Source organism: Trachemys scripta, chromosome 1 (genome assembly GCF_013100865.1).
Source record: "Trachemys scripta elegans isolate TJP31775 chromosome 1, CAS_Tse_1.0, whole genome shotgun sequence".
NCBI lineage: Eukaryota > Metazoa > Chordata > Testudines > Emydidae > Trachemys > Trachemys scripta.
The window spans coordinates 59,990,479-60,018,005 of record NC_048298.1 but is presented as its reverse complement, the minus strand read 5'-3'; the positions used below and the strand labels follow the sequence as shown (position 1 = coordinate 60,018,005).

General features: G+C 43.4%; 1 protein-coding gene across 2 annotated transcripts in view; it reads right to left on the bottom strand.

Annotated features, from left to right (window-relative positions):
• The window catches only part of SRGAP1 (SLIT-ROBO Rho GTPase activating protein 1), a 248,040-nt gene that overhangs the window by 55,984 nt on the left and 164,529 nt on the right, over window positions 1-27,527 (bottom strand). For both annotated transcript variants that reach the window (XM_034770526.1, XM_034770517.1), the window contains exons 5-10: window positions 24,091-24,273; window positions 23,489-23,617; window positions 5,131-5,352; window positions 3,881-3,982; window positions 461-658; window positions 263-347 (exon numbers count right to left, since the gene is read on the bottom strand). In XM_034770526.1, the coding sequence (XP_034626417.1) occupies window positions 263-347; window positions 461-658; window positions 3,881-3,982; window positions 5,131-5,352; window positions 23,489-23,617; window positions 24,091-24,273 (919 nt within the window). The remainder of the gene's footprint in view (window positions 1-262; window positions 348-460; window positions 659-3,880; window positions 3,983-5,130; window positions 5,353-23,488; window positions 23,618-24,090; window positions 24,274-27,527) is intronic.

Here is a 27,527-nt window from a genome sequence, read left to right as displayed (position 1 = left end):
TCCCAAATGCATTCGTTTGTCCACATTATTATATTTGCAAAATACAAACTAATATCTATTGAAGAAATAAAACCAGTTTACAGCTCTCTCTTGTGCAGGAAAAGGCTCTAACCATTGCATTGAATTATGACTGGTAAAGAAATCAGGCCTATATTTATTGGGTACCAGGACTCTGAGCTTTGTAATTTTTCACTGCATACACTTTCAATATTTTAGTGGGTTCACCCTAGAATTGCTTTTCAGTATCTTCTGCATTATTTACCTTCTCCAAGTGTCCTGTGCAGTAAGTCATGTTTTGCTTGCAGCTTTGTGATGAGATTACTCCCTTCTAGGAATTCTCTGAATTTCTGCAGAGATGAAAATCAATGGATTAATTTTATCTGTTACTTCAATTCCTTTTGAAAACACTTACTACAGGTGTTTAGACCAGATCACATGGCTGAAGAAGCAACCAACATACCATGAAATAGAACTGCTCAGTCTCCTGCTGGTTAGCTCTTCTTTTTGCAATGCTGGGCTTACTCATGTACGTCTCAGAGACTGTTGACTTCACAGACTCTGTAGAACGACTGTGCTGGAAACATTCTGACACGTCATAGTCCTCAATGGTGACCATGTCTTGTATTGTCTGCAAAGTAGCTTCTGTCGTTTTCTTAACCTGGTGTGAATAAGTGCAATTTATGGAATAGAAAAGAAGATAAATTCTAGAAGCAGCTTACAATGGAAATTAGTGACTGAAATGAATTCACTCTTACATGCTTTGTGAATGAACTGCGGTGTATGACAATAGCAAGTGACATGATCTACACTGGTGTAGAATAGAAAAAAGAGATCATTGGTTCCTAGGTCTGTCTCTATGCTTTAATAAGTTACTATAAGCAAATATAGGCTGCTCTCCTGTTGACTGAGTAACAACCTCAGAATTTGTCCTCTGAACAATAAAGTGGGAAAAAAAGTGATAGTGAATAGAAACAGTACTGGTACTCTAACCTGAACTGTTGGCTCCCCAGATTAAAATATGATTGAGCACATCTGATGCCATGGCTGGCAGGGCACTGTGTGCTGCCATGAGAAACTCTGGTGCAACAATAAGCTTATGTTGGTAAGGGGTTCGATGTGTTGTAAAGATCATGTCTATAACCCACAGGTGCAATATGGATGAAGAGAAGATGGAAGAAGGTACAGTTTACACAGCTATTGCAGCATCTCCTACTAGCTGCAGAATTGTGTAGCTAGTATGGCCATTCAGAGTAGACAGATGACTAGAAACAGAACAAGAGATACACTGCATCTCCACAATGAAAAGACAAGTGATAAGATCCAGATGATAGCGTGTGTACCATCAAGCTCTGCGGTAGTGAATATGTTTGGAGGTGAAGTTGGTGACCTGCATCCTTGCTCCATAAAGTAACTTGTACATACACCTCCTTTGCACAAGCACATCTGTCTCTGTGAAACAATGCTTCCCCATTCATATGCCCTGGCCTACTATCATGAGCTTCCTGCTTCTCCCTATATTTGTGCACTCATGTGGTGAGCAATCAAACACCCTTTCTTACCTTCTCTCACTTTAATCTTGCTTTCCCCCCACATCTCCTGAATGGTGAATCTGAGCTACTTTCTGAATTTAAATAGTTTATTAAATAAGTATCTGGATTCTGATTCAGGCCTTCAGGATATGAATAGAGTAAGAAAATGCCATGGCTTTTAGTTTTAGGAACAGATTCTCATTTACACTTCTTTAAAATGGGTGCAAGTATAATTTATGCACACTTTAAGGCCCCCATATGCTGCCAGAGTGGTGTGAAGAGCCCTTAGTTTTTTTTATTCTTTTTAAAGAAAAGATTTCAGAGTAGCAGCCGTGTTAGTCTGTATCCGCAAAAAGAACAGGAGTACTTGTGGCACCTTAGAGACTAACAAATTTATTAGAGCATAAGCTTTCGTGGACTACAGCCCACTTCTTCGGATACATATAAAGAAAAGAGCAACTTTCTTTTACTAGGTGAGCCATCATCAGGAAAGGCATTCAATATCACCATGGATAAACAGCTCTAGCTAAGAGCATAACAAAGATTCTGCCCTTGCAGCCATAGAACTCAGCCAAAATTCCTTCACCCTTCAGAGCTGGCAATCTGGGGAATAGCCGTTTGTTAAATCCATGGTAGAGAGAGGAGAGGGGGAATTAAATAATAATTAGATCTCAGTAATTCTGCTAATAATACTTCTTAGAATCTCAGCAACTGCCTCCAAAATTGACAAATTCCATTTTGTAGGAGACAATAAAAGTAACAGTTTTAATTTATCTATCTATCTATCTATCTAGATGGAAATATATAAAAGCAATAATGTTAAAACTTGAAAATTCAAAACGTATGGAATATGAATAAATCTAGAATCTGTGTTCATCTGTATAAAAACAAGTCCATGCAAACAGCTGCAATGGGAGATTCCTTGCAGCGGCTTACCAATGACCTTAGCTATGAGGTACTGAAAAGGGGGAAATTTACTGTGCTAATTTCAACAAAGACTCATTGGCTGACATGCACATGTATTGCCAAGAGTTGAAACATGGTGGTTTTCGCTTAAATACATTAGTTTCAGTAAAGGTGGACTGAGCAGTTACAAGGAAAGTGCAGTAGTTTCAACAAATGCCATTGGTTTAAAACCACGACAACCACCTAAATGTGAGTATCTTGAACTATATTTGGTTTAAAAATAAATGCACTGGCTGGAATACAAGTGTTTCTTTAAAAAGCAAATTAATGCGTTACACATCTGGGTCAAATAAAGAGAAGCATTAGCTGAAACACTGAGCATCATGTTTTTTTTAAGCTGAAAAATATCCACGTAAATAAGAATATTTTCAATGAATCCTAAATGTAAAGGAATCGATAGATACAAGCTCAAACACACACAATGAATTCTCACTGAAAGCAATACACAAACTCAAATGCACACATTTTTAAACCACTTATAACTGATTCTGACTCATTATTGACTTCATTCCAGGCCTTTCCTAAAAGAACAATGGATGTTTGTACCAAACCGTGGAGGTGTTTTTGGTTTGATCCATTTCTACAGGGGACTCAATGATCTGTAGGGCCAAATTCTGCGCTTTACACCTTCTGTGTAGCTCCTCTGACTGACGGTGATGCATTGAGATGTATTAAGGCATAATTTCACCTTTGGGGTACAGTTTTTAACCTCTGAAATGTTTATAGATATTTGATATTGTAAATGAAAATTGTGTGTATAGATTTAAACCATTTTAGTCTAAATCAGTGGTTCTCAACATATTTACCATTGTCGGCCGCATCCAATACTACCTGTATGGCCCTGAGGATCTCACATGGGCTGTAGCTCTGTGCTGACTGGGCTGCAGGTTGAGAACCACTGGTCTAAATTATGTATTTTAGTTTTTGACACAGTGGAAATCAGGGGTGGCAGGTGAACCATGGGCTTGGGGAGGCTAGCCCCTGGCCTGGCCCCCCCTTCTTCCCGAGGCCCCGCCCCTGATCACCCCAACGAGGCCCAGAGTGCCCCCCCCCCCTGCCCTCAGCTCTGGGCCACCCAAGTGCCTCCAGCCCCGTACGCTGGGTGGCACAGCCACAGCGCCTGGGGGGCCCCAGCCACTCCAAGTCCCGCCCACAGGTCAGCCACCCTAGCCCCAGCCCCAACATGTTTCCTGGAAGGGGAGCAGCCTGCCTGGGCTGGGGCCACGGGCTTAGCAGCAAGCAGGAGGGGCCTCGGGGCGGGGCCACGCAGAGCTGTCTGGGGAGACTTAGCCTCCCCCAGCCTATGATACGAGCATCCCATGGTGGAAATCCTCCCTCTGCCAAAATGCTGTTTATCACACTTTACAAGTAGAGACAAATCTCACCTCTTCATTTTCAATTTTGAGTGTGGCCAGTCGTGACTGTAGCTGTTGATACCTGAGCATAAGCTCTGCTTGTACCGGTTGCTGGGCACTGACCTGACAAACCTAACAAAGAATCAAAAATGACTATTAGACTCAGAGAAAATTTCAATTCACCAACGCTGGCTTCTGTCACTCTCTTTAAAGCCAGATGAATTGCTGTTGAAACTATTAAAAATGTAATAAAATAATTGATTTGGAAAATGCAAAGGGAGGATGTATGTACTATGGAGATGTAGAAATAGTCACAATATTCTATGAAAATAGATAGCAGCCTTGATGGTCCTCTGCAATATGGCTTTTGGCTGCTACAGGAATAGGCGCCAACTTCTCCTGGCGCCAGTGGGTGCTCGCGTCCCCTCCGCTCCCGGCCCTGCCCCGACTCCACCCCTGACCCCTATTCCAAACCCTTCCCCAAAGTCCCCATCCCAACTCCATCCCTTCCTTGCCCCTATTGGACTCCTTCCCCAAATCCCTGCCCCGGCTCCGCCTCTTCCTCGCCTCCTCCTCAGGGGAGGAGAGGGAGGCGGGGGGACGGGGTGGGGAGCACCCACCAATTTTTCCCCGTGGTTGCTCCAGCCCTGGAGCACCCACGAAGTCGGCACCTGTGGCTATAGGGCCACAAAGCAGTGCACATCCAAGATTTCCCTTGTGGAAGGGAAATCCCCAGATGCTGTAGCATTCTATGCCTCCACCAGTCCCTAATGTAGTAGAAAATAGGAGCATGGTTGGAGACCACTTGCATTCTGGCAATCTCCAGACATCATGCTCCAAGTGCAGTGTAAAACAGCTCTGAGGCCCCTCTAAGTTGCACTGGGAAGCCCCAGTGGGTGGTGGTGATATAAAGCCATCATTGCCTCTGTTCCTGTGTTGGGCACATCTTGGAAGCAAAGAGAAATCTGAGCCAATGTCATTATAGTGTAATACAAAACACAACAACAAAGGAGTGCTCTTGCATCAGAATTATTTTGAGCAGCTCTGAATAGCATGTTTCCAGATCTGCCAAAGGTTTTGTTTGCTGATCTATTTGTGTCTGCGTAAATAATACTGGCTTACATTTCACTTTAACTAGATTCTTTGTAGAAGTGGATAAAAGCCACATTCTGCAGAAAATAATTCAGAATTCACAACAGGGAAGTTTTCCTTTGTGCAGAAACAGAAATTATTGGTTTGGATTTACCCTATTTGTCTCTAAGAAGTCACTAACTACTGACCTCATCACCCATATGAGACTGGAACTCAAATTTCATTGGCGGACAAAAGGCAGTGGGGTACATCTCCATGAATCTCTGCTTGTCACTTCGTGGCTCCAAGCTGTCGACAGCATTCTCAATGATGTCTAGGCCCTCATGTCTAGAGGTTTCAAGGTTATATTCTGCAGAGAGATATGTTCTTAGGGCTCTGTTCAGACTTGCATGGTATCCAAGATCGGAACACTAATAATACAACAAGGAGAGAAGAAAACAAATTTAAAAAGCAGAGACAAATTGCAATGGCCATGACATAAAAAACTGCATAACAACAATTAGAACTTATAGCATCAGTGCTTTTTTTTTTTTTCATCTTCAAAACACTTTACAAACTAACTAATTAAACCTCACAACAGCAAGTCAAGGTGATAAGTAGCTATTATTCCCATTTGATAGATGGAAAAATGGAAGCAAAGAGATTAAAGGACAATTTTAAAAGGGAAGTCAGAGGCCTCTACACAGAAGTGCGTGAATGTTTCTGGATATACATGTGCAATTGCCACAGTTGCACAGAAAAATGGGAGTTTGCACACGCTAATGGGTATTTCAATATCATTTCTGTGTATGAAACTGAGGCTTTTTTTTTTAACCTGGCCTTATGTAACTTCTCCAAGACAACCTAATAAAGTCAGTGGCATAGTCAGAATTAAAACTAGAGTTCCTGTTTGTCAGTCCTGTGCTTAGATTAACACCCAAAGCACTCTCCTCTCTTTGAGATGTTTTTTGGTTTAAATCAGAACAAAATTCTCCTCTAAAACAGAGTAAATTTGATTAATTGATTTGCATTTTCCATCTTTTATTAATATTTTAAAGCTATATCTAAGCAATTACTATTCATCAACACCTATTTTAAAAGAAAATAAGAGCTTTCAGGCTTGATCCTGCCTTAGTTTACACTTTCAGAACATCTGTCAGGAGGTGTTTGCAGCAGAACAAAATGTCCAGTATCTACTAGGCAGTGGTTCACCAGGGGTACGTGTACCCCTGGGGGTACTCTGAGGTCTTCTGGGGGTATTTAACTAATCTAGGTCAGTGTTTCTCAACCTGGGGGTGGCAGACCCCGGGGGGGTTGAGGTATGGGTTTAGGGGAGTTGCAATTGCAGGGCTGGCATTAGGGGGTGGCAAACAGGGTAACTGCCTGGGGTTCTATGGTACAGGGGGCCCCACAAAGCTAAGTAACATGCTTCAGCCACACTGCCTGGGGCTCGGGCTTCACACAAGGCCCACAAGTGAAAAACAGACTCAAGTGTCACACTGAAATGTAAGTACAATATTTATATTCCAATCGATTTATTTTATAAATACAAGGTAAAAATGAGTATCAGGGGGTAGCCGTGTTAGTCTGTATCTACAAAAACAACAAAGAGTCTGGTGGCACCTTAAAGACTAACAGATATATTTGGGCATAAGCTTTCGTGAGTAAAAACCTCACTTCTTCGGATGCAACATTTTTACTCACGAAAGCTTATGCCCAAATATATCTGTTAGTCTTTAAGGTAAAAATGAGAAAATCAGCAATTTCTCAGTAACAGTCAGCTGTGACACTTTTGTAATTTTATGTCTGCTTTTGTAAGCACGTAGTTTTTAAGTGAGGTGAAACTTGGGGTATGCAAGACAAATCAGCCTCCTGAAAGGGGTACAGTAGCCTGGAAAGGCTGAGAGCCACTGACTAGGGTGTCCCCCAGGAATACACTACAGCCTTAAGGGAGGTTGGCACCAGTCAGGGAGGGTGCATGGCTAGGGCAGTTGGGGGACATGCTACTTCAGTGCATCCCCCAGTCGTCTTCAGTCACCCTGGGAGCCCAGGTGCAGTTTAAAGCTGTCCTCCCTCTGCAGAACCCAAAGGTAGAATGGTGCAGGAGGGCAAAAAGGCAATTTGCATCCCATCCCACGCCAGCAGGGTGAATCAAGCCCATTGTGTATTCATGCATACACACCTCCCTCTAACTGTTATAGTCTCTTAGGGAAAGTAATAAGTAATATCATGCTTTGATCCCTCTGTCTTATCTACACAAAGAATTTCCAAACCATTTACCATAGCTGAGGCCTGGTCTACACTATGAGTTTAGGTCAAATTTAGCAGCGTTAAATTGAATTAAGCCTGGACACGTTCACACGGCTAAGTCCCTTTTTTCGACTTAAAGGGCCCTTTAAACCGGTTTCTTTACTCCACCTCCGACAAGGGGATTAGCGATAAAATTGGCCTTAGCGGGTCGGAATTGAGGTAGTGTGAACGGTATTCGACGTTATTGGCCTCCGGGAGCTATCCCACAGTGCTTCATTGTGACCGCTCTGGACAGCACTCTCAACTCAGATACACTGACCAGGTAGACAGGAAAAGCCTGGAACGTTTGAATTTCATTTCCTGTTTGCCCAGTGTGGAGAGCACAGGTGACCACGCAGAGCTCATCAGCACAGGTAACCATGATGGAGTCCCAGGATTGCAAAAGAGCTCCATCATGGACCGAACAGGAGGTACGGGATCTGCTCGCCATATGGGGAGATGAATCAGTGCTAGCTGAACTCCATAGCAGTAAACGAAATGGCAAAATATTAGAAAAGGTCTCCAAAGCCATGAAGGACAGAGGCCATAACAGGGACGCACAGCAGTGCCGCATAAAAATTAAGGAGCTAAGGCAAGCCTACCACAAAGCCAGAGAGGCAAACGGAAGGTCTGGGCAGAGGCGCAAACATGCCGCTTCTACGCGGAGCTGCATGTGATGCTAGGGGGTGCAGCAACCACTACCCCAACCGTGTGCTTTGACTCCATCAATGGAGAATCACGCAACAGGGAAGTGGGTTCGGGGTACAAGGAAGATGAGGATGAAGACAATGAAGATAGCTCACAGCAAGGAAGGGGAGAAACCGGTTTCCCCAACAGCCAGGATATGTTTATCACCCTAGACCGGGAGCCAGTAACGCCCGAACTCACCGAAGGTGTGCTCCCAGACCCTGAGGGCACACAAGGGACCTCTAGTAAATGTAAATATTTGTAAATATTACACATGGTTTAAAAGCAAGCATGTTTAATGATTAATGATTAATTTGCCCTGCCAATCGCGGCCAGTACAGCTACTGGAAAAGTCTGTTAACATGTATGGGGATGGAGCGGAAATCCTCCAGGGACATCTCCAGAAAGCTCTCCTTCATGTACTCCCAAAGCCTTTGCAAAAGGTTTCTGGGGAGGGCTGCCTTATCCCGTCCACCGTGGTAGGACACTTTACCACGCCAGGCCAGTAGCACGTAGTCTGGAATCATTGCATAACAAAGCATGGCAGCGTATGGTCCCGGTGTTTGCTGGCATGCAGACAACATCCATTCCTTATCGCTCTTTGTTATCCTCAGAAGAGTGATATCATTCACGGTCACCTGATTGAAATGGAGTGATTTTATTAAGGGGACATTCAGAGGTGCCCGTTCCTGCTCGGCTGAACAGAAATGTTCCCCACTGTTAGCCACGCGGTGGGGGGGGGAGGGGTGAAGTGATCATCCCCAAGAAATGGGTGTGTGGGGGGAGGGGGGTTAGTTGGGTTTGTGCTGCACGTTAACCCGGAAACCGCAGCCCCTCCTTTTACATTGCAAACCCATTTTAAATGGCCAACCCAATGGGTGCTTGGTATGGGAAATGAGGGCGCTACTGTTTGAAACCATTCCCACATGTTAAGAAGGTTAAAAAAGCCAAAAGACTGTGGCTTACCATGGCTGCCTGCAAGCCGAAATCTGTTGCCTGGCACTGCATGAGTGATCTCTCACACCAAACCGGCAGGCCCTCAATATAAGAGGAAAAATGCGACCTTGTAACGAAAGCACATGTGCTGTGTAATGTGAACAGCAAAATTTAACGTGAAAGAGTGTACCCATTGTTCTCTAAAATGTGTCTTTTCTTAAACACCTCTCCCTTCTCCTCCACCAGCTGCAAATGTTTCTCCTTCGCAGAGGCTAGCGAAGATTAGAAGGAGAAAACGGTGGACTTGGGATATGTTCTCGGAGCTCCAGATGTCCCCTCTCACGCTGAAAGAGCACAGCAGAATGCGTGGAGGCAGTCAATGACTGACTACAGAAAAGCACAATATGAACGAGAGGAGAGGTGGCGGGCTGAATCGCGGTCTGAAAATGATAGGTGGCGTCAGCTTGTAGACAGAAGGCAAGAGTCGATGCTCCGGCTGCTGGAGCATCAAACTGATATGCTCCAGCGTATGGTTGAGCTGCAGGAAAGGCAGCAGGAGCAGAGACCGCCGCTACAGCCCCTGTGTAACCAACAGCCCTACTCCCCAAGTCCCATTGCCTCCTCACCCAGACGCCCAAGAACATGGTGGGGGGGCCCTCCGGCCACCAGTCACTCCACCCCAGATGATTGCCCGAGCCTGGGAATGCTGGCCTTCAATAAGTGCTAAAGTTTTAAAGTTTTAAACTGCAGTGTGTCCTTTTCTTTCCCTCCTCCCCCACCCCTCCCGGGCTACCTTGGCAATTATCCCCCTAGTTGTGTGATGAATTAATAAAGATTGCATGAATGAGAAGTAACAATGACTTTATTACCTCTGCAAGTGGTGCTCGAAGAGGGCGGGGGGAGGGTGGTGTGGTTGGTTTACAGGGAAGTTGAGTGAACCGGGGGTGGGGGGGCAAAGGGTTCATCAAGGAGAAACAAACAGAAGTTTCACACCCTAGCCTGGCCAGTCACAAAACTGGTTTTCAAAGCTTCTCTAATGCGCACCACCCCCTGCTGCACTCTTCTAACCGCCCTGGTGTCTGGATGTGTGTAATCAGCGGCCAGGCGATTTGCCTCAACATCCCACCCCGCCATAAATCCCTCGATTGCCTCAACATCCCTCCCCCTTACTCTCTCAGATATTGTGGAGCGCACAGCAAGCACCAATAACAATGGGGATATTCTTTTCGCTGAGGTCTGAGCGAGTCAGTAAGCTGCGCCAGCGCGCTTTTAAATGTCCAAATGGCACATTCCACCACCATTTGGCACTTGCTCAGCCTATAGTTGAACAGGTCCTGACTACTGTCCAGGCTGCCTGTGTACGGCTTCATGAGCCATGGCATTAAGGGGTAGGCTGGAGCCCCAAGGATCACGATAGGCATTTCAACATCCCCAACAGTTATTTTCTGGTCTGGGAAGAAAGTCCCTTCCTCCAGCTTTTGAAACAGACCAGAGTGCCTGAATACGCGAGCATCATGTACCTTTCCCGGCCATCCCACGTTGATGTTGGTGAAACGTCCCTTGTGACCCACCAGGGCTTGCAGCAGCACTGAAAAGTACCTCTTGAGGTTTATATACTCGGTGGCTTGGTGCTCCGGTGACAAGATAGGGATATGGGTTCCGTCTATCCCCCCACCACAGTTTGGGAATCCCATTGCAGCAAAGCCATCCACTATGGCCTGCACGTTTCCCAGAGTCACTACCCTTGATATCACCAGGTCTTTGATTGCCCTGGCAACTTGGATCACAGCAGCCCCCACAGTAGATTTGCCCACTCCAAATTGATTCCCGACTGACCGGTAGCTGTCTGGCGTTGCAAGCTTCCACAGGGCTATCGCCACTCGCTTCTCAACTGTGAGGTCTGCTCTCATCCCGGTATTCTGGCAATTCAGGGCAGGGGAAAGCAAGTCACAAAGTTCCATGAAAGTGCCCTTACGCATGTGAAAGTTTTGCAGCCACTGGGAATCGTCCCACACCTGCAGCACGATGCGGTCCCACCAGTCGGTGCTTGTTTCCCGGGCCCAGAATCGGTGTTCCACGGCATGAACCTGCCCCAGTAACACCATGATTTGCACATTGCTGGGGCCTGTACTTTGTGAGAGGTCTATGTCCATGTCAATGTCCTCATCAATCTCGTTGCCGCGCTGCAATTGCCTCCTCGGCTGGTCCTGGTTTTGCTTTGGCATGTCCTGGCTCTGCATATACTCCAGGACAATGCGTGTGGTGTTCACAGTGCTCATAATTGCCGCGGTGATCTGAGCGGGCTCCATGATCCCAGTGCTATGGCGTATGGTCTGAGAAAAGGCGCGAAACTAGTATCTGACGGAGGAAGGGAGGGGCGAGTGACGACATGGCGTACAGGTACAGGGAATTAAAATCAACAGAGGTGGCTGTGCATCAGGGAGAAATACAAACAACTGTCACACAGAATGGCCCCCCCAAAGATTGAACTCAAAACCCTGGGTTTAGTAGGCTGTTGATTTCACGGAGAGAGGGGGAAGCAAATGAATACAGAATAAATCTATTTTTTACATCTTAAGCTGGCAGCTGACGGTGCAGCATGACTGATTGCCCTCGGTATCTTCTGGGTGCTTGGCAGAAAATACTGGGCGCTTGGCAGAAAATAATGTACTAAGACTGATTGATAGCCATCATCATCAAGAGAGTTCGATAGGACGGAGCATGTCTTCCCAGGTGCCCATGATTGAACTGCAATATGATGACGATGGATATCAGTCTTAATACACCATCTACTGCCAAAAGGCAAGGGGCTGCTGCTGTGTGCAATGCTGCCCCATGTCTGTCAGCACCCAGATCGCCGATGAAGGCTACCAGTAATACTGCACCGTCTACTGCCAAAAGGCAATTAGTTAGCTGCTGCTGTGTAGCAATGCAGGACCACGTCTGTCGGCACCCACATGACATATGGTGACGGTGAGCTGAGCGGGCTCCATGCTTGCTGTGATATGTTGTCTGCACAGGTAACCCAGGTAAAAAGGCGCGAATCGATTGTCTGCCGTTGCTCTGATGGAGGGGGAGGGGCCTGACATGTACCCAGAACCCCCCGCGACACTGTTTTGCATCATTCAGGCATTGGGATCTCAACCCAGAATTCCAATGGGCGGTGGAGACTGCAGGAGCTGTGGGATGGCTACCCATAGTGCAACGCTCCGGAAGTCGACGCTAGCGTCGGTACTATGGACGCGGTCCGCCGACTTAATGCACTCAGAGCATTTTATGTGGGGGGACACACAATCAGCTGTATACAACCGATTTCTATAAAACCGGCTTCTATAAATTCGACCTAATTTCATAGTGTAGACATACCCTGAGTGTAAAAATTCCCTTCAATGGAAACAAATCTTTCATCTCGCCCCATGTTTAGGACTCTAATCACTAGTCCTAAGAGATTAAATTCTGCTCTGAAATCTGTGACAAAAAAGGTTTGTTTCTTTCACATTACTGACCACAAAACTGCTGTGATCAGCAACAGCTTTCAGCCTTAGAGGTTACTGCAGGTCATTTACTGCTGATGGGATAATGGCCACCCAAAACACAGTACACGAACCATTTTAAGTCTACAAAAGAAGGATTTCAATCTCAGTCAAGTGCATGTCCAACGATAGCCTTTCCCCTCCACACTGGAAATTTGTGTTACATTTACTGAAACCAAAGTCCCTAACTTTTTAATCTAACCGCATCCATATTTTAAAGGTTTCCAGACTAAAAAAATAAGGGTGTTAGCATTTATTTGTAAAGGAATTACCTCTCTCTGTTTTTCCCTATGTTATGTGTTAAATAAGCTTTTTAATTCAACTCACTATCTTGGATGAAAAAACAGACAAAAAATGATGGTAAGAAAGAGGATCAGGCCAGCTGTTTTTATTTTATGAGTATTAATTCCAGCCAAATTTCATGGACGCTAAACTAAGAGGAAAAAGAAATACAAATGGCAATGGCTAATTTTACTATAGTGGCCAGTTAGTTACTAGTTTTAAAACTACAGGCAGTTAGAATCTGAATCTAGGAAAATAGGAACTTTCAGATTTGTATTAATGAAATAACTTATTGATTTATAGAGGAATCACAATTACAAGCACGTGAAATTTTGATATAGCTTCCCCAGAGAGCCAGAAAATGGGGTTGCAGCCTTCATCTTCTGATAGTCCCAAGGATTCCAGGATTCACCCCTCAATGCACTGAGCAATCATAATCAAGCACAAAAATGAAAACCACAATCATCATTTGTTTGGGTAAATAAGGCTGCCTGGGATTATCTTTGAAACTTATCGGTACTGCTTCTGAATCAAGCTGAAGGGTTTTTCAAGTGAAGCAGGATAACCTCTTTAGCACTTCACAGCACTCTTATTGCCAGCAAGAGAAGTGAGAATGAGACCAGAATTTGAACCAGAGACTTCCGCACAGTAGGTTTGTACATGGAGTTTAATGTTTGAATTTGGATTTGTGCTTCAAAATTAATATGTGAATAAAAATAAAATTTGACTGAATGACAATTTGCCTTTACTTTGTTTAACAAGAAAATCCAGACACTCTAAACCCCTTCCCACCCCCCAAAAAACAAAACCAACCAAACTCTATGAAGCTTGGCACCTCACAGGCTTGGGTTAAAATATACATATATATTTTCAAACAATGCCCCAATCCAGTGGCGTAGCCAGGTTCTAAGTGCAGGGGGAGCAAACATAAAAAAGGCGCCCTACCTTGGCTCCTCCTCTGGTCACGCCCCCCCTTGGCTCCTCCTCCGGCTGCTCCACGCCCCCCTGCTGGCTCCTCCGGCCGTGCCGCGTTCCACCCCCCTTGGCTTCTCTGGCCACGCTGCGGCCATGCTGCAACCCCCCTCGGAGGGGCTCGGTCCGGGAGGAGGGGTCCGGGAGCGGCCCGGTCAAGGAATTTTTTAGGGTGCGGTCGGAGGGAGTGGGGGGAAGAGGCGAGAAAGTTTCACGCGCCCCCGGGTGGGACTCACCAGCTGCCGAGCGACCTCGGGGGAAGCCATGACACCGTGCTGGGCGGCCGCCGTGAGAAGGGGAGGGGAGAGGTGCGCGGGAAGCTCCAGGCGGGCTGGAGTCTCGGACGTGACGTGAGTGGGGAGCGGACGGTCGGTTCCTGACCCCCCCCCCCCCCCCCAGACACCCCACTCATTGGTTCATTGGGTCCGCGCTTACCTGGCTGCCCAGGTGCCTCTGATGAGCGACCTCCTTCTCCCCCACAACACCAGGGAAAAGCGTCCCTGACTGAATGCCACCGCCTGGCTCGCTGGGCCCGGGAGAGAGCAGTCCAGGCGCAGACGGCAGAGCCGCTGAGCTCTCCTGCCGGGTTGATGGGGCTGAACGTGAGCTCCCCGGAGCGCAAAGCTCAGCCCAGTACAGAGGAAACACGGACAAATTTGAACACGGGCGCTGGGGGTGGGGGAGGCGAAGCCGTTAGGTCACTATGAACAGCGGTGCTGGGAGTGGGTTTAAAAGAGAAGTAGCCCAGCTTTTGGCTGGATTTCCGCCAACTCCCCAGATGCTGATCCCATGCTTTCCCCGTGAGAAAGAGTCCAAAAGAGAAAGCCGCTTCCAGTAACTGGAAACCAAACCTCTCCCCCTACGTTTTATGGCTGAGTCCGGCGCAACCTAGGAGCCGGCTCCCCATGGGGAACGGAGACCAAGCAGCCGGTACATCCCCCTGCGGGCGGCGCTGCTCAGGGGGCACTTTGCACCCCACCGCCCAGAGAACTGGAGCAGCAGCAGCACCTGTGCCTGGGCAGCGGCAGCGCCTCCTCCCGTCCCTCACTTTCTTCTCCTGTGCTCCGAGCCGGGTGCCCCACTGCAGCCCCTCCATGCTGCGAAGCCACCGGCACTCAGCAGAATGTCAAAAGTGCTGAGGGGAAGCGGCTGCTTCCCCTGCACCCAGCTAGCTAGACTACTGCCCCAATCAAAAACACAATTTGTTGTGGATGGATCAGAGATTTTTGCACTCCATGAAAGGTTTCATCAGGCTGTATCCCAAAGACTACTAAGAAAGAAGAGGATGAAACGTTTAATCTACCACCAGAGTGGACTTGCAACCACAGTTGAAAAATAGGGATGGCTGAACCATTTTGGAAGGGATACGAGTCACCATTTTTTAACCTTCCTCCATTTCTAGAACCAAAACTGTTAAGATTCTGATACTTTTAGATAAACTGCTGTCACTGCTAGGAGTGGAATTGTCAAATCTCTCACAAAAGCACATTCTCTCAAGATTTTCAGAGACTAGCCTGCAGAGCCAAGATATCTGGAAAGTTTGAATAAGCAACCAAAAAATTTTTGACATTTATCCAAACTGAACTCAACCTCTGAACGTCTGTGAGCTTCACTCATCAATAACAGAAAGCAGAAGTCCTTGTGGTTAAAGAGATCCATAGCCAACTAATGGGTAGCCATTGAAGCTGGACAGATGATCTGAATAAGCTCTCCCCTAGCAACTATTGAGGAACTGTGCAAAAGACTTCAGGAGCAGACTGCATTTGCATAGATGCAACTGCTTTGCCTACATGATCAGTAATCAGACCTGCTTTGCAAAGTGATCAATTTTGGATGTTTTGGGTTAAAGTTCACTTTAGATTTGGACACAGGTAAAATAAAATAATGTTATGCTTTTTGTATGAATAAAGAGCAGCAGAACTGTACTTAATATGCCCTAATTGAGAAGGTGTTACCTTAGCTTCAGTAGCATAGCTGGGGGGGATTAGGGGGAGCGGCCGCTCCCACGGAGCACATTCCCCCAAAGTGGTGCCTTTTTAATTTTTACACTCACTCGGGGGCGCTTCCCAACAGGGGCGGCACATCTGGGTCTTCGGCGGCACTTCGGTGGCAGGTTCTTCAGTCACTCCGGGTCTTTGGCAGCAATTCGGCGGCAGGTAATTTGGTGGCGGGTTCTTCAGTCTTCGGTGGCAAGACTTGGGTTTTTCTTTTTTTTTTTTTTCTTTGCTGCTTCGTGGCGGGTAGTGCCTTTTTTTATGTGTTCGCTCCCCCTGCTGTTAGAACCTGGCTACACCACTGCTTAACTTCAACCTCACTTGCTCAGTGGAGATAGTGATGCCAAGTCCAAGTGAAAGTCGGAGGGGGTGGGCACACAGTGTAGACTCTGTTTAAAGGGTCTTAGCTATCATTTGACCTTTCCCCTCCAGTGTTTAAAGACAGAGCTGATTGGATTCAATTGAGCATCCTTGTTTCCTCTCAATGATTTCTAGAACTGAAATCACACTAATAAACTGGTCTAGGGAGCTTAGTCCTGGTGTGGGGACAGTGTTGTGGTGAAACACCACAGGCAGGAGCAGCGAGTTCCTCTCTACTGAGTGAAATCACTAGGAGGCTGGGTTATATGGTGGAACCTCAGAACATGACATCACAGCGAAGAGAAGCAGCAGTGGTGAGCAACAGCAGCAGTAGAAACAGCAGCGGCAAGCTGAAGTCGAGGTGTCACTCAATCACCTCCAGAACCCACCTGAATGCACCCCGGGACTCTGATACTTTGCTGACCACAGATAAGCTGTGAGTGGGGTGCAACTGAGGGAAAGGCATATTAAAGGGACATTTGCCTTTTGGAATTTCACACCTGAAGGTGGGAAACTGAAGGAAAGGACTCCTGCCCAAGATAGTGTGGGGCAGGAGTTCACTTATGGTTTGCACACTTTTGAATCACTGTTGCAGCATTTTCCCAAATTAATGCTGTGATCCCTCTCCCTTTTAATAAAAGTTTTCTTTTATATACCCAGACTTAGTGCTTGACAATGGGGAAGTAGAGACTCATGGAAGTGCCCAGAGGTCGTGTTTAGTGTTTCTAGATTTCTGGGTGCAGTGGATTCCAGCTGGTTTTCATAGATTCTAAGGCTAGAAGGGACTATTGTGATCATCTAGTCTGACCTCGTGTATAACACAGGCCATAGAACTTGCCCCAAATAGCCCCTAGAGCAGAGCTTTTAGAAAAATATTCAATCTTGATTTAAAAATTGTTAGTGATGGAGAATCCACCATGACACTTGGTAAATTGTTCCAGTGATTAATTACTCTCACTGTTAAAAATGTACACCTTATTTCCAGTCTGAATGTGTTTAATTTCAACTTCCAGCCACTGGATCCTGTTATACCTTTCTCTGCCAGTTTGAAGAGCAATTATTATTAAATATTTGTTCTCAACATAGGTAGTTATAGACTAATCAAGTCAGTCCCTAACTTTCTCTTTGTTAAGCTAAATAGATTATGCTCCTTGAGTCTATCACTATCAGACAGGTTTTCGAGTATTTTAATTGTTCTCATGTCATGGCTCTCCTGTGAACGCTCTCCAATTTATAAACATCCTTCTTGAATTGTGGGCAGCAGAATTGGACACAGTATTCCAACGGTGGCCCACCAGTGCCAAATCCAGAGATAAAATAATCTTTCTATACCTACGTGAGATTCCCCTGTTTATGCTTCCTAGGATTGCATTAGCTTTTTTGGCCACAGTGTCACTCTGGGAGCTCAAGTTCAGCTGACTATGCATTACAATCCAAAAATCTTTTTCAGAGACACTGCTTCCCAGGATAGAGTCCCCCATCCTGTAAGTATGGCCTAGGTGTATACATTTACCATATTAAAAACCAATATTGTTTGCTTGTGCCCAGTTTATTAAGGGATCTAGATCACGCTGAATCAGTGACCTGTCCTCTTCATTATTTATCACTCTGAATTTTTGTGTCATCTGCACACTATCAATGATTACTTTATGTTTTCTTCCCAATCCATTGATAAAAATGTTAAATAAAGTAGACACAAGAACCAATCCCTGAACCACACTGGAAACAGACCCACTTGATGATGATTCTCTGTTTATAGTTATATTTTGAGAACTTTCTGTTAGCCAGTTTTTAATCTACATAATGTGTGATGTTAATTTTACATCATACTAGTTTTTAAATCAAGATATCATTCAGCACTAAGTCAAATGCCTTACAGAAGACTATTACATCAACACTGTTACCTTTATCAACAAAATTTTTACTCTCATCCAAAAAAAAAGAAAAAATGATATCAAGTCAGTTTGACAGGATCTATCATTCATAAACCCATGTTAATTTGCATTATCTTACCCTCCTTTATTTCTTTATTAATCTACTCCCATATCAGCCACTCCATTATCTTGCCCAGGATCGAAGTCAGACTGACAGGCCTATAATTACCTGGGTCATCCCATTTACCCTTTTAAAAAATTGGCACATTAGCTTTCTTCCAGTCTTCTGGATCTTCCCCAGTGCTCCATGATTCAGTGAAACATTAACTGTTCAGCAAGCTCCTCAGCCAGCATTTTTAAAGCTTTTGGATGCAAGTTATCTGGACCTGCTAATTTAAAAGTATCGAACTTTAGTAGTTTCTGTTTCCAGAGTGGCCTTAACAATGCTGTAGCAACTTCTCAAACAACTCCACGCATCATGATGCAGCCTGTAGCTCCTTCCTCCCTTTCCCTTGGGCTACCAGTGCTCTTATAAACTATCCCTCTGGAGCATGCCCTGCAGCTGCTGAGGGGTGGGGCCTCCCTAGCCCAGGACTGCTCTATGCCATGCCTTGGTTTAGTGTGGGGTCTGCAAACCCCATAACAGAAACTTATGAAATAAAGATGGTGAGCTGCATACAACTTAGCCTTATTTCAAATTTGATGTATGAATGACTACGAAAGTACAAGACATGACATCTTTAGAGGACAAATCAACTTCACTGAGGGTTTGGTCAGAAGCAATACCCACAACAGTTCGAAATCCTTTAAACTCCTATTCATCCCAAACACTACTACAGAACATAATTACAAGGCCTCCAAGGAAGAATGAATAGTGAATATTTTATATATTCCAGGGCTACAGGCAGATTTGCTGTTGATGCTGTTCTGTTTTGATTGCTGTTTCTTCAGCATTTACCGTTGGATTATGTGGGTGCTTGAAATGTCTGAAAAAGGGCTCCTACCTTCCTATTACAAACAGACAAATCTCGTAATCTGAATGGCATAGCAATCTTCAAATAACTGAACAACGATATGCACCATATGGAAAGATGTTAATACAAGCACTCAGATTAACAGGGATGTGTACTGTACTGCTGCTCAGAGATCTCTAGTTTTAAGAAACATCCCCACAAACCAAATGAAACTTGCTCAGTCTAGCTGAAAAACATTTGTTTTCCAGTTTTTCCACACAATACAAGTCAAATGTACACACTCTCCCGCATATGAAGTAGATCTACAGTAGGTCCAATAAAAGGGAAATAATCTATTTAAGAGACATCCAAATTCCTCTGCTTGAATAAAAAGGAAAGAGAAACAGTTGTACATATTAAATAATGTTTATCCTACCACTCCTTTTACCAAGGTTGGCCTCAAAACTTATTTCATAAAATGCTCCCCAAAACAAATGCTTAAGACTCAAGGTACATTTTTATCTGGCTTTTCTTATGAAGGCTTAATAAATTATTAACTGCACAGCAGCATTTTAAGAAAGAAGCACTAAGCTTTGATAATGAAATGAATGAATTGAAGAGTTCAAACTGAGTTCAGGGTTCAGCTAAAGAGTTACAATTTAGGATCATCTGTATGAATTTGCCAAAATCAAGTTGTATTACATTTTAGGGTGCTATAAACACTATCAACTGTTACTTGAAAAATTTAACCCTGTTCATTCTGTTGCAATACTCCCAAAAGAAATTATTTACTTTGTAGATCTTTTCAAATACAGAAATGTGTACGTGTACACACACAATATTTAAACACATCCTATAACATGCGTTCATTAAGATAGGGCAGCCTGACAGAATACCTCTTCTGTATTAATTTATTTGCATAATTAGACAATTTACTACAATCATATACAAAATAGTTCATTGTACACCTGCACATAGCTAAGTCATCACTGCAAGATATATGTATCCAGTGGCATGGGTTGCTACTCAGTATTATGTATTGAATACTGTAATGGGGTGGTCACTTGCTCCGGCCCTGAAAGGGTTAAAACATCCCTGGGAAAGGGCTACCCCAGGGAGCCAGAAGGCTAGGCTGATGGAGAAGGCAGCCACAGCTGGGGCCACGCCCCAGTCAGGCCACAGCTGGCCCTATAAAAGGCTGTGGCCCAGAAGCTCAGAGAGTCTCTCTCTAGCTGTGGAGAGAGATGGGCCTGAACAGTTGGGCCAGCTGATGGAGGAACAGCAGGCCCTGGTACAACTCCTCCGTCAGGAGTTTCAGAAGAAACGGGGAGAAGGGTATGAGAAGCTGAGTGCCAGGGCCAGGAGGCCTGTGGCAGAGCGCCAGACTTGCTACACCTGAGGGTGGAATGGACATGTAAGATGAGACTGTCCCTACTGGGATTGGGGGCAGGGCGCCTCACCCAGGGAAGTGACAGGGGTGAGTCCCTAGGACAGTCCGCTGGGTGAAGGAACCTAGGTGGCTGCCGATGTGTTGGGCCTGGGGGCAGCGAGGCCACATGCAGTGGATGTGCCCAGGCCTGATGCGGAGGGTCTGGGTTAGTCCCAGCGAGAGGGTGTGATCCCAGATGGACCACGAGAGGCCCAGGGCAGCAAGGAGGTGGGAAGCCTGCTCCATCCCACCCCCAATCCCTCCTGTATGATCAGCACTTAGATGCAGTGGAGAATTGACTTCATAATGTGTACATGCAAGGGTGCATGGGAGGGAGGGCAGGTGATGACAAGGTAGAGAAGACAGAGAGCGAAGAAGCAACTATAACTCTGAATTTCCTCACTTTTGTAAATTTAAGTCAGGACTGTAACATTGCATTAATATTTTTACAGCATGAGATTTCTTAAATTCACCACAACATGTGGGCAGTGGGAAGCATGTTTCATATTGTGATTATGAACCAAAAGCTTTGAGAGAACTTTTCCATTTACAAAACACTGTTTCCTTTGTGAAATAGTAAACACTTAAAAAAAATCTATACTGACTTCTTATATAGACAATATTCTGATTATATGAAGTGTCTTTCAGACATTCATGTTTAAACAACTTCTGAATATGGCTCTGAACCAATTTCCAGTGACAAATAATTATAGCTGAGTCCCATAAAGCAATGGTATAGATGGCGTCCAAAATCAAATCCTTCATTTAAATTCTTAAAGGAATGGTCATATTTAAAACAATTTTGCCTATTTAAAATTGTTATGGCATATATTAATCCATGGCTTGAAAAGCTACTCCTCCATTATGAATAGGTATCTTTCCCATGCAAGTGCCACTAAATTCTGTTGATTTTAAGTTTTCTTACATTAAAAAATCCAGTCTTTATGATTGTGCCAATAGCTTCTGAAACATGAACCTCAAATGTTAGCCAATGTGATGTTGTCTTTGTAAGTCCGTAGACAAACAGCTTCAGTGCTTCTGCTTCTGGTAGTATCTTTCCTCCAGGTCAGTGAAAACTGTTTGGTCTGGTCAGTTTTCACTCCTGCTATTGAAAACTCTGTGGACATCAGTGAAATTGACAGAATCAGGTCAATTTTCCAATCTGCAGCTTGAGAAAGTTCTTTCCAAAACTGGAAACAGGCACTGGAGCTATTCTCTGGGGAGGACGACTCAAAAACAGAGGCCAGAGAAGGGGATGATTAGCAGAGACATCACCAACACCCTTGCAGAGGAGGCTCTGTAGTGGTGGTGGTAGAAAAACAGAGAAAATATCCTCTTTCCTTCCTTCTAGCAGATAAACGGGGTGTACCTTTGTCAGACGCCTACCAACTAGAGCAGGGGTCAGCAACCTTTCGGAAGTGGGGTGCTTCATTTATTCACTTTAATTTAAGGTTTTGCATGCCAGTAATACATTTTAACAGTTTTAGATGGTCTCTTTCTATTAGTCTATAATATATAACTAAACTATTGTTGAATGTAAAGTAAATAAGGTTTTTAAAATGTTTAAGAAGCTTCATTTAAAATTAAATTAAAATGCAGAACCCCCCGGGGACCGGTGGCCAGGACCCAGGCAGTGTGAGTGCCACTGAAAATCAGCTCGCAGACCGCTTTCGGCATGCGTGCCATAGGTTGCCTACCCCTAAGCTAGGGGCTACAAAAATGGAGTCCCCAAACAGGGTCCAGGGACAGCAATCTAAGAGTCTGGGAGAGCTTGATTTCTCACTTAAAATGTTGCCCCTGTATAGAGGAGCCTCTAATCTTAGATTAGTCCTCTGGCATAATCTTCTGACTATTAGGAGTCAGGTAAATTTTTCAATACTATGGAGGTGAATTGGGGTGAGTGGATGTGGGTGGGAAAATGACAGAAAAGACAAATATGGGTGCTGAGGGAGAGAGATTTTGGGAGAAATGGCAGACAAAACAAAGGGGAAGAGAGAGAGCATGCAACAGAGTAAAAGAGAGAGGAAGAGAAGAGGTTACTGAAAAAGAGGAAATAACTGATATTGAAAACACAGCAAGAAAAGATATGCCATGTCTTAGGAAAAAAGATATTGTGAAGGCAGAAGGAAAATAAATATTAACAAAAGCAAAAGAGATTATGTAAGTTACATTTTAAAATATATATTAAAAGGAAGTTGATTCACAATATTATAATTAAACACAATACTACACAGCTATTCTAGTCCATTAAATTGCAGTGGGTATTTTTCACCTTGGCTAGTCAGTGTCATGTACATTTTTCAAGGTCTGCAATAAACCCATGCTATAAAACAGAGTCTAGCGAGGTTGTCCTATAGTATAGAACATCTTGACATCAGTGCATGACATATATATGCCATTTAAAGTGTAGTTCTAATCTGAAAAGTGATTTTATATATTATATATATGGTGATCCGATGTTTCCTGTCTCAAAGTTTTCTGTATCTAATACAATAAGTTTACTTTTTTTTTTAAATGCCAGGCCTACAACCTCATCCTGGGCTCAGAATCAAGCTGGGTTCCTTCCATCACTTGCATACAGATTCTGCAGACCAAATTCTGATAGAAGTTACACCCATGTAACCCCACTGCCTTCAATGACTTTGCATAGATGTAGCTCATTGAAACTCATCAAAATTTGTGTTGATGATGCACAAGCTGGAGTTGATCCAGTACACTCAATTGTAACTCTGTTGGCTATGCAGTGCTAACAGGACTAAAAATCAGTAAAAATGTATTTTTTGCCATTAAAATTAACATAAGTGATTCTGAGTACACATAAAGAACAGGGTTTTTTGAGTAAGGTACCATTTTTATATGGTCACTTTACAGAGTAAAACCACAGTTTAAAGTTTTTAACTTGCAGCATTAAAATTCTTCATTCTTGTTCCAGAAACATTTCCCCCAGAAGGTGGAAATGTCCAACCATTTCTGTGTTTAGTGCTATTGTTGCCATGTTTTCTCCAGTCACCTAGGGAAAAAATTTTGCCCACTAAATTTTAAAGACATGAACTCACCTTCCTACCGGCATTTGTTTTTGTAAAATATAAAACTAAAAGGAAAACCTATTGGTTACATTATGAAATATTAGTGATCAATATACTATATGATCAGTGACAAATGTAAACATTGTATACTTCCTCTTGGAAGATGAAAAGCAGAAAAAAACCCTACATATTATTCCCTAACAGAATATAGGTATAAACATCAAGTACTTACATCAATTAAATCTGAAAGGTCATGAATATAATACTTGAAAACAGAAGCGTTGGTTGCTTCAAGGGTTAGTAGGTACTCATTTCGGGCTTTAATAGATTTCAGCTTGTTTTCAGAGTATTTTGCTTGACGCTGAGAAAGAAATTGTGTATTAATATAGTGAGAAAGGTTGAATACCTCAACTTTATCATGCAGCAAAATAGATAAGCGTGCATTAATTGTTATTATCAACTAGAAAGAAACTTCAATTTTTGCTATGCATTTAACAGAAACACAATTTTAAAACCCCATCAATAGAAAATGTAATTTATGAACAAGCCATGTAATGAGGAAATTACTGGGAGTAAAAACACTCACTATCTCTGAATTGCAAGTTCTCTGTAAACTACTACTAGTTTATAACATTAATATATCTAACTAGCTACTTCTAGTTTATCATAGATTATATTAATCTCGTCATATGCCACATATTTCCTTAATAGACAATCTCTCTCAAACCATTCTATAGAAACATATACATCTAAGATACAGCTTCAAAGGAATCTCAGAACTGAATTTACTTCAAATTAAGCAGGATAACTAGGGTTTCATTAAAAGCTTTTTACTTTTTCCTTCATTTTCTCAATCTTCTTCACAGAACTCCTCCTCTGGTGCCTCTCCTCTAGTCGAATATGAAAGACAGGGTCTCCTGACCTCCCAATCTGTTTTTCTTCTTGCTTCTCTGCTTCCTTCAGCTTGCTTTCTGCACTGATGCTCTCTGCATGATACATATGGTATGTTTTCATGACCTGTGGAAGAGACAGTCAAAGAAGAGTTAAGGGGCAATGGATATAAAAAAGCTTCTCATAAAAAAAATAAATCACAGGGCCCCTGAATAAAAACACCATTTTATGAAGTCTTGAATAAATATCGTTGCTAACAGTGTTTAGATTGTATTTTTCCTTCCTGCTCCATTTAATTTAATCTCAAGAGTTAGCAGCAGACATGCATGCCTTGCTCATGTGACTTACTTTCAAGGTTGACTGTACATGACATTAGAATTGCTATTGTTCTGTTTGCTATTTATACTGCACTTTGCATCTCCAAAGCACTGTTCTAACCACTTTGGATAAGGAGAAAAGTGATGGAAAATTAGTCCTAGTTTAAGCAGGTTTGTCTTTCCCCCTTACCTCTATCCTGGGGAAAAAAGCAAGTAACATACACCTCACAACAAACCTTTCGGCAATGGAGTAAACCCACCACCCCAAAGTAGAGTGGGCATGCACCTGTCTGGTTTTTGGTTTCTATATTGGTTTTGGGGAAAGAACAAAACACAGAATCCTCAAGCTGATAACTTCCTCTTTTCTTCCGGCAGATATCACCTTTGGGCCAGGCCATGCAGATGATCTCCTCCTCAGATGAGTCCGCCAGCAGGAAGTAAATTGGCTGTTCCTGCTTCAGTAGGTGGGATGCGCTGAAGAAACAGACTCCCTTGGGGAGTTACCCTGAAATACCCCCTTGGAATAGAAGCAGCTTCTGTAGCTGAATAGTCAGCAAGGCCTAAGAAGCTTCCAGAGGCTGGCAGCCACTGAGGATGACTCCCAGCTGAATAGGTTCAATGGTGAATTAGTCTCATCTGACAGCTGAAACATGGCTTAGCACAGATTCTCAGCAGCCTGCTGTGTGCTATTTCAGGTGAATGTAGAACAGATGTATTTTTAAAGTTTTGTGCAAAAAACCCCAAAAGCTTTTGGAGAACTCTAATTGTGCATAATGTATGTATGTACTAAATTATTTAGCACTTAAGCTGTTGATAGAACTAAAATGTGATCTATATTGAAAATAAAACAGCAGACTGTTCACTTCCTTCCTTAATGAACATAGAAAAAATTGTACAGCATTTCAAAATGAGTTGCTTTTTGAATACATTTGCAAACATAGGATTAGTTTCTATGCCAAAATACCTAATATAGGGAATACATATTATTATATTACAGCAGGATGCACTCAGAACAGCATGGCACTGCCCTATGCACTATACATATGCATAGTAAAAGATACTCCCTGCCCCAAAGACCCTACAATCTAAACAGACAAGACAGACAAAGGTTTGGAAGAGGAAGCAGAGATACAGCAGGGCAGAGGCTGAGTTGGAAACACCACGCGGGCCTATTGAGTCCCAATCGTTCATTGCTTAAATATAACTGAATGTTATGTTTTACCTATTACATTTGGCATTCTTACTAACAGCAAGAAATAATCTATGCATAGGGATTCATATTATATATATGAAATAAAAGAACTGATAAAATACAACAGATCATAATTTTTCAATAATTTTGTTTTGTAAAATAAACACAAAAGAACAGCAAGTGATGAGATTCCATTAAAGAAGACATGAAAAGGAAATTAAAAATATGGGTTGTGGCCTTTAGAAGATACTTTTTTTTTATATAGAAGGCTTACAAGATATTTTTTTTTTTTTCAGCAAAAGCTTGCCAGCCCCAGAATGAAAACCATGTTCTTTTAGCTTAGAGCACCATCTGGGCCAAACAGGAAAGTCACTTAGTTTTTCTGTCTCCGTTATTTTTGCCAGTAAAAAGGGCATAATGACACTTAGCACTTTTTCAGCTGCAGACCTCAAGTTGCTTGACAAAAGTGGCTAAGCCCGAGTAGTGCTGTTTTACAAACAAACTAGGCACTCAGATGTGAAGCAATTTTCCAGAGCGCCCCTGTAGTCTAGTGGATGAGATATAACTCTCTCTCACACTCCCCACCAACTGTTTACACACGAAACAGAAGCTGTGACATTCCAGCTAGCTGCACTAAGGGAGTACAGGAGCCACTATTGCTAGGAACTAGCTCTCTCGGAGGACTCCAATAAGCCCAGGCTACAGTGCCATTCCCTCAAGCCTCATATCTGTGGAGAGAGCTCCTCCTTCATCTCAACCTCTCCTTACACATAAGGATTACAGAATCCACAGCATCCCAATAGACACTACTTCAAAAGCAAATCTTTGTCAACTCCACCCTCTCCTGCAACCAGGCCTTGACTCTGTCTCCTGAGGAATAGAGAGTCCATTTGAAATTCACATTTCCATCTGAAAACATTGTATCTGCTATTGTTATAAGTAAAACATTTGATTACTAGAATTGAAAGAGACTTGCGTTTGTCTGTTTTTGCAGTATACCAAGGGCTGGTCTACATACAGTGTTTGCACCGAGACAACCGTATTGGTTTAGAAAGTAATACAGTTAAATTGGTGCAGCCCTAGTGCAGATGCAGTTATATCAGTACTGACATTAACATATATCTCATGTGTCTGCATCCTCACTGGAAGGTTATACCACTTTAACTATGTCAGTTTCGAACAGATGTCGTTAAATCAGTGCACAAAGTGCATATAGACCAGCCCTTACTTTGTGCATAGTGTGTTTTGTTGATGGCACTTCCTAGCTCATGCATTATTATTACATCATTCTCAGGGAAATCTCTGGAGAGCTCACAAGCACAGTCCTCCCCAGGTTCTGCCAGTGGGTGTTTATCAGTAATAGCAGCAACACTTTAATTGCAGAGGCAGCAGGCAGATATTTGCACAAAATGAAAAAGATTAGAGGGGTAATTGGGCCCAAACATTTTTGGTGTTGTTCCCACAAGTAAGACAGACAACGTGAAGTTTGCATGTGAAGTTGCACAGTTTGCTCTTTTTCTTAATTTTCTACCATGTTTTGTGGGATGTTCTCTTTCTCTCTTTGCACTAGAGGATCTAAAATGATATCAAATAATAGAAGAGATGGGTAAAAACCTGCCTTGCCCAAGTTTTCCGCTTAACTGAAAGCTTATGGAATGGACTCTAAATTCAGCACACAGACTAGTTAGTTTCATTTTTTTGGTAGTCTGTTTCACTTTCTGGCTCTCATGCAGAAGTGCAATGTTGCAATGCTTATTTTGCAAATGCTCATATGAATATTAAAATCCGAACAAAAAAACCTAATGTTTATTTTTTTTAAAAAAGTTATGAAAATGTAAAAACACCCTACATTTTGCAACTAAACTGCCAGT